This window comes from Haplochromis burtoni, unplaced genomic scaffold (assembly GCF_018398535.1).
Source record: "Haplochromis burtoni strain Fernald_Lab_line unplaced genomic scaffold, NCSU_Asbu1 Contig_774, whole genome shotgun sequence".
Classification (NCBI taxonomy): Eukaryota; Metazoa; Chordata; class Actinopteri; order Cichliformes; family Cichlidae; genus Haplochromis; species Haplochromis burtoni.
In genome coordinates, this window is record NW_024583135.1 from 15,086 (window position 1) to 25,494 (window position 10,409).

The 10,409-nt window shown below is 40.4% G+C and overlaps 1 protein-coding gene across 2 annotated transcripts; it reads right to left on the bottom strand.

Annotated features, from left to right (window-relative positions):
• Nucleotides 1-3,608: 3,608 nt before the first annotated feature.
• On the bottom strand, nucleotides 3,609-10,241 carry ndufa9a (NADH:ubiquinone oxidoreductase subunit A9a). 2 transcript variants are annotated; one of them, XM_005950334.2, is made up of 11 exons: nucleotides 10,130-10,241; nucleotides 8,737-8,910; nucleotides 8,499-8,596; nucleotides 8,290-8,381; nucleotides 8,043-8,184; nucleotides 7,778-7,880; nucleotides 7,518-7,588; nucleotides 7,100-7,176; nucleotides 5,076-5,171; nucleotides 3,972-4,038; nucleotides 3,609-3,848 (listed from the first exon to the last, which is right to left on the bottom strand). In XM_005950334.2, the coding sequence occupies exons 1-11, from the start codon at nucleotides 10,182-10,184 to the stop codon at nucleotides 3,678-3,680; spliced, it is 1,146 nt and encodes a 381-aa protein (XP_005950396.1). In that variant the 5' UTR covers nucleotides 10,185-10,241; the 3' UTR covers nucleotides 3,609-3,677. The 2 variants fall into 2 exon arrangements, with proteins under 2 accessions (XP_005950396.1, XP_005950395.1); XM_005950333.2 differs by having other exon boundaries at nucleotides 8,737-8,913; nucleotides 10,130-10,237.
• Nucleotides 10,242-10,409: the final 168 nt, after the last annotated feature.

Sequence of the window (10,409 nt, forward strand, 5' to 3'; positions counted from 1 at the left end):
TTACAGGCGCAGATAACAAGGCAGCTCAGGTTGGTGGTATGAATAACAAAAGAAGAAAACTATACAAAAGCAAACTTACAGCCAAAGCCAAGCCCGTGGCTTTTAGTCTACTAGCCAGCACTTAATCCTACAGTGCAATTTGAACTCTCCCTCAGGAGCATCAACCAGGCTTATAAAGCTTAAACCTCTTCACAGAACAAACCAAGCAAACATTAGTCTGTTAAATGTCATAATAGATGTTTTTACACAAAAGCAGGACGAAGATATTCTAGGTATCAATTCTGTGGCTTTTACAAAAACAACCACAAACATAAAAGTTTGCTTAGAGTGACTGAAAGGTTGTTGGAACAGACTGAAAAACTCCCCCTGCTGGTCAAAACCTTTATTGTCATTTAACTATTCGTGATGGCCACTCGACTCCCTCACGACAGCGTCAGCACTGAAATAATCAGTGCCAGGAACAGAAATAAAACGCAGTAATTTGATTTTGTGTGCATCACTCATTCATCTAATGTTTCTGATGAATGTGTAGTTAATGCAACAGGTCTGGATATATGTAAGGTGTCTATTAGTTATCAAGGTAGTTATCTTGTTGATGTCAGACGTCAGGAGAACAGGCAGAGTATTTTAAACTGACAGGAAACCCAGAATACAAGGCATGCAGAAGAGCACCTGAAGATGGAACACAGATGGTCTACAGCATCAGAAGACCACGCCAGGTGCCACACCTGTCAACTGTTTCACATGCACTCACCAAAACTGGACAATAGAGTGATGGAAAAATGCTGTACTCCAGCAGCATTCACAGTCCAGTACAGCACGTTTGGGATGTGGTTGAAGGGGAAATTTGGATGTGCAGCTGACAAATCTGCAGCAACTGTGTGATGCTATGATGTCAGTATGGAGCAAAATCTCCTGTGAATGCTTTGAGCACCTAACCGAATATATGCCATGAAGAATTGAGGCAGCCCTGGAGGCAAAAGTGGGTCTAACTTTGTATATGCAAGGTGTAACTAATAAAGTGGCCGATGAGTAATTATGTCAAGTTATCTTTATTTATATAGCACATTTAAAAGACATCAAGTGTCGGCCAAAGTGCTGAACGCAGGGATAATATGATAAAAAAAAAAGAAGTGTATATGAAGTACTTTGATTGAAAACACTGATGTAATGCCGTGACATGTTGGAACTTGAGAGATCTGTGACATTAACAGGAGAAGTGCATCACCACAAATATCTTTAGCAGTGAAGTAAAAAAAAAAAACAGCATTGTGTATAAAAACAATTTAAGGTAAAGATTTAAAAATGCTGGCAATCAACACAGCTGATTTAAACGGCTAAATGACCTCCTCAACATGTCCTGAAGTTCTCCAGAGGCCTGGTAATGAACTAATCATTTGATTCAGGTGTGTTGACCCACGGTGAGATCTAAAACCTGCAGGACACCGGCCCCCGAGGCCTGCAGTTCCCAACCCCCGACCTATAGCATCAACATGAAAATCCTGTGTCACCTTTTCCTGAAATTATTGCATTCAGATTTTCACCCACGGCATGAATTTGAAACTTTGTTCTCGAGTTATTGCATTTACAAACATGCAGGGTGACGACAATACCCGATCTGCCTTTTACACTGCAAGAACTCAAAATCTTAAAAGTATATTTGTCTCATTTCTAGGACCTGGATCTGCAGAACTTTCACTTGTTCCATTGGCAGATTTTTTTCACTTAATACAAGATTTTTGCCTGAAATAAGTGAAAAATCTGCCAATGGAACAAGTGAAAATTCCCCAGATCCAAGATTCACTGTCTAAAAACAAGTTCCTATATCTCACTGGAATGTTACTCTGTAGCTCAGGGGTGCCCAATCCCGGTCCTCGAGAGCTACCGTCCTGCAGCTCCTTGTTCCCACACACCCGAATCAAATGAATAGCTTGTTATCAGGCCTTTGCCAAACATGATGGCATGCTGAAGAGGTAATCAAACCATTTGATTCAGCTGTGTTGGAGTAGGGATGCATCTAAAAGCTGCAGGATAGTAGCTCTCGAGGACTGGGATTGGGCAGCCCTGCTGTAGCTGATCGAAGTGTGATGAGATATTTCAACTAGAAATTAGACAAATATACTTATTTACTTTACTTATTTTGAGTTTTTGGAGTGTACAGCAAGGGATAAAAACTGCAGATGAAATGACTTTTCTGCTGTGAGAATGTTTTTATCCATTTCTGTATGTTAGTAGTTCATCTTTTAATCTTGTGTTGCCTTAACTTCCCTATTAGTTGTAGCTTATGCTTCTTGAAACACTAACACTGTTTTTGTTGCACTGGCTGTTTGTGAGCAGAGATGGGCAGTAACGCGTTACTGTAATCCGATTACTTTTTCAAGTAACGAGTAAAGTAAGGGATTACTATTGCAAAAACGGTAATTAGATTACCGTTACTTTCCCGTAGGAACGCTGCGTTACTAAAACCGTGATTTTTTTGCGAGAATGTCTCATGACAGTGACGTAAGCGAGTGCGACGTTCGTGACACAGCTGTGTGCAGATCAACAATGGATCACATATCGAGTGCAGAGAGAGTATGAGCGTGCAGCGTTTAAAGCGTGGAAGTACTGACCTTACTTTGAGTTTGATTCCATAAAAAGTGACAAAAACATTAGTGTCCGCTGTGCGTGGGAAGAAAACTTCTTTTTACAGCGAAAAAACCCCTAAACTTCCAACAAGCACCGAGTAGCTACGACGTAATGGGAAACTCACAGAGAAACTCGCGGATTCTTCCACTGACCGCGGCACACCTGCACCAGGGTAACCTCCGCCTACCCCACTCCTGCTTTACAGGTGAAAATAGAGCAACAGGACCGCTGAGTCTTTGACTTTATTTATTTTCTGCTGTGTTTTACTTGCATCTATTTGAAAGACTGAGTGTAAACACAAAAAATATTTTATTTTATGTGCTGGAATGTGCAGAAAATAGGTTTAAATTTAAACAATTTCTTCCAGTCAGAGAATGTTGCATATAATTAAATTTTTGCTTGATGCATAAAGTTAAAAGATTAAAACTAATAAAACAAGTTTTAAAAAGAGACTTTTCCATTTGATTACATTTTGTATGATGGATTATGAGAAAAAGTAGAATTGGGCTGAAAGATCTATCGCTTTATCACCTCTTCAGGTTGTAAATCGTGTTTTTAAAAAGTAACTAAGTAATTAATTACTTTTGAAAATAAGTAATCAGTAAAGTAACGGGATTACTTTTTTGGGGAAGTAATCAGTAATTAGTTACTGATTACTTTTTTCAAGTAACTTGACCAACACTGTGAGTACTGCTAAAATGTATTTTTTTTTTTTACACTGGGATTTACTGCAGTAGCACTGCTTTTAGTCCCCCTGCTGTCTGGATCGATAACAAATCTTCTGAGTACTGCCACTAAAACACTCCACCTTCATCACAGTCATACTTTCTATTATTAAATACAACAACCAAAACATGAGCACGGTAACGCAACGTCTATGAAAATAAAAAAATGGGTGAATACGCTTGAGAAGCATTGTCATGTCAGACACATGCTGTTTTAATGAAAATATTTACCAAGAAAACTAAACTTGAGACACATTAGGGGATAATTCTTTATTTATGTACAGAATACAGTTAAAGACAAAGCAAGCTTTCACATCGGTCGCCTTAATAGTTGACGGTCTTGGCCGGCTTCGTCTCATCCAGTTCTGCTTCCAGGTAACGGAAGCGACGGTGGCGACGCAAAATCTCAATAGCCTTTTGCTCTACACTGGAAGCAGTGATGCCGAGATCCTCCAGACCCGGGAGTCCCGGGTACTTCATGTCTGTTGTGTGAAACTAGAAAATGAGAGCACATTAAAGGATTTTCTTATCGATTATCCTGAAAAAGCACCTTGGTACAAGGCTGAGGGGGGAATTCACACCAGCCTTCAGGCAATGTCAGATACTTGGCAGTCTTACCCTATTCACTTTGTCTGGGGTTGTCCAGGGCTCAAAAGGATTCATTGCAAACAACTGGGCAGCCAGGCTGGAAAATGAGCAAACCATCATTTATAACACTAGCAAACAACTTTTGATAACTATACTTCAACATAGCATGAAGTGGTTGTTCTGTATCTTTATTGTCCTAAATTAATCTGGATGGCATTACTTTGACCTCCAGTAATATTGTGAGAAATCTTGGAACAATTTTTGGCCATATGGATTCAACATGCGCACGAAGCATTTATGTGGCACAGCTTTCCTTCATTTCCACAATCGTTATATTCACAATCATCAGGTCCTGTCACATGATGATAATATCCAAATATGTTCTCAGACTCTTATCTTACTTGTGGTTAGTTTTTAAAAGTTTAATAAAAAGAATCTTTTTGGTAACGCTCACAGTCGGGATCAGGTGAGCCTTAACCATCCCTCAGTTATACTGCTGGGCACTTCCTACGATCCACTGAACATTTCTCCTTCACAATCTATATGTTTAAATACCAAACCATATATATTGTATTTCTTCATTAGTAATTATTAAACTCGGTCCTCCATCGTGTGTCTTCTGTCCTTCCTTTTCTCTTTCACCTCACCCCAAACTGGTTGCAGCAGATGGCTGCCCCTCCCTCAGCCTGGTTCTGCTAGAAAGTTTGCTTTTGCCACTGTTGTCAAACACCATGGGTTTGTCTAATTGTTGTGTTTTCTCCCTGACATGGATAGTCTTTACCTCGCAGTACAAGAGGTGACTGCTGTTGTTTGTTAAAAAAAAAAAAAAGAAGAAAAAGTGAAACTACTTTGGATGCAGAGGCAGCTCTCAGCAGGAGCTCTCAGCAGGAGCTCTGCATGCGTGCGGATCAGTAATAAATCACACTTGTTGCATATTTTTTTAAAACAGTTTTAAGCTAACTCTGATCTTGCTGTGTGCTCGAAATAGTCTGGGTTATTACTAAATAATGAATAATAATGAATACTTTTCAGGATCCACTGTTTAGGTGACTGAATCCTTGAAGTATTTACCCAAATAAGACGACTTCTTTTAGGAGAATATTGAACCCTGAACATAATATATGAGGTGCTTACTGAAAAAGTGGGCGAGGCAGAGGGTAGGGCACAAAAGGTCTGTGCGCCACGGCGTAAATGTACTCCACCAGGTCATGAAGGAGGTAACGATTGGGTCTAGACAAAAGAAAACAGGAGAGATAGAACGAGAGAAAAATGTGTATCATGCACACCATGGTAACAAAGGCAGGACTCGAGCCATTGACAAACATGTTGCAACAGACTTATCGTACAAATGACTTGATTCAATTTGACAAGTTAAGCACAAAATTAACCTTAGTCATCTTTCTTCAGTATGCTTTTACAAGTACTGTTTCTAAATAAGTTATGAATCAGTTACACCAAGCTGTGGTATGCCAACTTGGCAGCTGAGGCGGAGGGCAGAGACTGGAAGATCAAGGCGTGTCTGGTGGAAGTGGGGTGCAGCGGCTTTGTTGCCAATACAACAGAAAGACTGCTTAGATTGGAGTCAGAGGACAGGCGCAACGGCAGGCTATAACAGAATTAGCTAACACTGCTGAGAGGACCAATCACTGGCTATGGCTGAAGAGGGCTGACATCACTTGGGCAGCTAAGACAGTCGGCTAACTGCGAGACACACGGTTACATCCTGTGAGGCTGTGGGAGTGTGTGGGTGGGGTGTTTGACCGCTCTCCCCGCCTCCTCCTCTCTTGCCACTCCTACCCCCTCTGTCTCTCTCACTCTCCTCTCTCCCCAGGACACAGCTGCTTTTGATTAGCCTCGTTTGCCACCTGACTCCAGTCAGCAATCACCTCTGAGGCTATTTCAACTGGGGATGAGCTGTGAGCAGGGTGGTTTTTTTTCCCCCTCTGTGGCTCTACACGGTTTTGTGTTAGGTTTTGGACAGACAGCCGCCTTCTGACTAGTGAGTAGATGGGCTTGTGGGCCCTGAGAGTGTCTCCCCGTGGTGAGGAGTAGGGTAGGAAGTGTGGGAAGTGCCTCCCTTTTTTGTTTAGTAGTCTTCTTGTCTTTTGTTGCTGTGAGTGTTTCCTTTGTTTCTTTGGCATTATTGGTAAAACGGCGTTGCCGGCTCTTTAAGTTAATGTCGTGATGATGGCCGAAACACCCGATGAATCCAAGGTCGACTACTGACAATGTGTCCCAAAATCGTAATATTATAATCTAGATCAGATCTCTAATCCCTAAACGTAACCAAGGAAGATAAAAAGGGAAAAATGGCAGAATAGCTTGTAATATAGGGCAGAACACCTTCCTCATAGCAACCATCCCTCATAACCTTCTCCATTTGAAGCAATGCATTACCAGGGATTGTAACATCTAATCCTTTTATTGAATTGATGTTTTGTTTTGTTAACTGAATTTAACACCACCTAAAACGTATCACATTAAATTATACATCTGGATTATAAATCTGTTTTATTTTTTAGTCCAACATTTAGAAACTTTTAAACCCTCGTGTGTTCTTCTGCTGACGTATTGTTTCTGGCAATTTCACAGTACATTAAAAATAACATTAAAAAAACTAAAGAAGACATTGAAGAAACACCCTACAGATATGTTATGATTGTTGATGTTGTACAATTTGTCCACCAGAGGGCACTCTGGTGTTACAAACAACAACAATCTGATGCGAGCAGTGAGGAAGTGTGTAAATGGATAATCCACAACTTGTTGTGATAATTAAAAACAGGATTATTTATAAACTATTACTTTATTATTATTATTATTATTTTATTAAGGCCTAATTAAAAACTACACGTAAATATTAGGGCCGTCCATTTATGTTTAGTGTGTATGAAAGAAGAAAAATATTGGCTAACAAATTGGATATTAAATATGATCAAATGTCAGTCAGGCTTTAACTTTGTTTTTCATAAATCCGTAAAAACTAAATACTTTCTCCTATTTAACACTGTTCTGAATTGACCATCTCGGAAGTAATCACTGCGACTGCCAGAGCAGCAGCTATAAATTTGAACCTTTAAACATTTTAATATTTGTTGAACTTTCTGGCATAAATACATGACAACATGCTAACTTTGCTAACAAATTAGCCCACTTACCCAACAAGTGCATATGTCTTTCCATTAGCATCAGGGTCTCTGATAGCACTGATGATGGCCTTAGCCACATCCACCACCTGAAGGGGAAAGACGGTGCGTTTAGTTGATTTTGTTTACAGTTTTTGAAGCATTTAGTCAAAGAGTGGTGTGGTCATCCACAGTGTTTTGCAACCACATGGTCCAGTGATAAATTAGGTATGCAACAATGAATCAAACCAGTGGAGCCACTTAATCATAGCTGCAGTGGCAAGTGTGGCTCTCACAAAACAGCAGATGTGATGGAAACCATTAGCCACACTCCAACAAAATACAAACAATAACTTTCAATTTTTTTTTGTGTGTGTTATCTTAAAAGGGAAATAAACTGATAGATAAAGCAGTTAATAAAATCAAGCACTGCTTAGCTTTTAAATCTTACATGAACAGGCTGCTTCACCGTCTTTTTCCCGAGGGCAATAAGAGGAACGGCATTTCCAAACCAGCGCATATCTGAGGAAGGTTTACATCACACAGTTACACCAATTATCACTCATCTTCAAAGATGAGGAACAACAGCTCTGTGTGAAATTAAAGAAAGGAAACACTGTAGCTAACATGCAGGACAAAAGAAACCACAATTATAAAACTGTAATGAGCTTTTGCTGACATTTACACGACACAGAGGTACAGCCTTCTTACTTGCGTAATAGTTGAAGAATCTGTCCTCCCTCCCAAACATCTCAGAGGGCTTCATGATGATGGCATCGGGAAACTCTTCCCTTACTGCAGTCTCTCCCACAGCCTACAGTTAAAGAACGAGACACACAAAGATCTGTTAATAAACATTAATTATGAACTGTAATATAAATGTACCAAAAGTCGCTTAAAATTTCAACAAACCCATTCAAAACATAGTTTGACTTTGACAAAAAGAGGTCCAGTCTGTATAGAAGCTGTTCCTGACCTTGTTCCTCAGGTATTTGGATGGGCTGCGGATGTCAGCGTTGAGGTGCGACATGTGGACGAACTTTGTGATGCCGGCTTCTCTGGCTGCCCTGGCAATCTGCTGTGGGATGGTAACATACACATCCTCGAAGCGAAAGTTCCTTCACAGAAAGAGGTGGAAAAACCTTAAATAGCCAACCTCAAAGGGAACTTTAGCACAAACCAGCTTCATGTGAACACCAGAGCCTTTTTCCAGGCAAATATACCTCGTCTCCCACTCTCTGCCCACCAGATTGATGACAACATTTGAGTTCTCCATAGCCTGTTTAATGGAGTCTTTGTTCCTGGCATCCCACTCCTTTAACACAATAAACAAAGACCAGGTGACTGTCATATCCACTGATGTTCTGCATTCATGGCCGTATGCACTTTAAAGAGTTTCTTCAAGAGAAATTTGCATCTATAAGCAGCTTACCAAAAAGAGGATTTGCCCAAGATCACCCATGGGCCTGAAGTGCATGAGGTCATACTGATCACAGCGATGAGGGATTATAATCTGAGAGCCAATCCGACCTGAAAACACCACATGAAAACATTTTAACTTCCCCTAAACAGTGTGTACTCTGAAATCCAGCATTGCAGTATGTATACGTACTAGCTAATGAGCAAATGCACATTAATATCAGCAATTTCCCCACTTTTTCTCAACTCACCCAGCCTATTGACGACGTATCGTCCCAGGAAACCTGTGGCACCAAACACCGTGGCAGCTATTCCGCTAAAAGAGGAGCGTCCTCCTTTCCCTTTAGGGATGAGAGCATGATGCAGCTTCCTCTGCTGGACTGTGGTGACAGACGCAGCTGACAACAAGGCAGGGTAGGAGTTGCCTGCTAGGGGGTGTAGAAAGGCAAGTAGCAGTTGGATTTAATCACAAGGTGAGATGCAATCAGTTACAGACTTAATTGGAAAAGACCATAAAGCTGAATGATTGGCACTTCAAAACTGTAGTAAAGCTTACAATTTAGCCTCATTCATCTGGCAACCGAAAGCCACAATAGAGTGTGCATGGTATTACATATTAGAGTAATGCATTTTACTAAAGTTAAGTTAGTTTAATTTAAACACCACAGAATTTAGCCCAAAGTCCTTTACAAGCACTGTTAAACGTTTCCATAGCAAATCCTGATCACCTTTAGTTTTTAGGCAACCAGGGGCATTGAGAGAAATGTATATGTTATAATTATAATGTTATAATAATGACTTCATTGAATTGGAGGCAAATTATGAAATTAAAAGACCTGTAAATTACTGTGAAGCTAACTCATAGACGGCTTTAAAAGTAAATAACATTTTGAAACATTTATTAAAAACGTCACAGGCAGCCAAAGCAGGGGAGCTAAAACAGAAGTGACGTGCTGTCTTCTCTTTGTGCCGGTTAAGAGCCGAGCAGCTGCATTTTGAACCAATGTCAAACCAGAGAGTGGAAATGGGAAATCCTATATACGGGGAGGCTGCAGATGACAGAAGCGACAACATTGTCCTTGATTTCACACTGGTTCTCAGTTTGTAAATGCATGAAACTAAAAATGTCAGCTAATATGAACTACAGGGCAGACTTGGGACTAAAGCTAGTTCAGTGTTTCTGTCCAGAATTATATAATTATACCATCCCACTTCGGCAGTTACTCTAAAGACAGCACCCAGTCTGTTAAGCAACAAAAATGTTTTTATTTTGCAGTAAAACAAAAAGAGAAACAGGAGATGCTAGCAGTCTGCGAAACATACGCTACAGCTGCACAGAGGAACCAGCTCGACCCAACATCATACTTCACGTCTTTGATATATTAATCCACAATGGGACGCAGTCGCCCAGATTCAGCAGTAGCTCATGGTAAAACACTTAATTTTACTGTTCTTGTTTCCTACTAGCTACCTAGAGCTCTTGCTAGCGGGTGATTAGCCGAGCCCATTAGCAAGGTCACCCGAGCCGAGTGTCCCGTCTCCGTGCGATCTTGTTATGGAATCGCACAAATGTAGGGATTGGCTATATGAATCTGTAAAGCATACATCTACACATGCTCTGGCGACAATTGTAATGGTACTCACCTGAAATCTTTGAAAGGACACTCGCAGGACGGCTAACCAGCACTACGGTCGCCATCTTCCCAACTACGGCAAACCCTGTCGGCCAAAATACGAGCGCTACCGCACGAAGAAGGCGTAAATACGACCATAATATACTGTATAAATATATATATTTACAGTATATTGTATAAAGAACCTTTGTTTTCTGGGCAGTTTGTCTTAATTTTAGCTTTTCCAGGCTTGGACTTGATATAACTTTATTTGTGTCTTTTTTATTATTTTGGTGCCAATAAAAACTAAG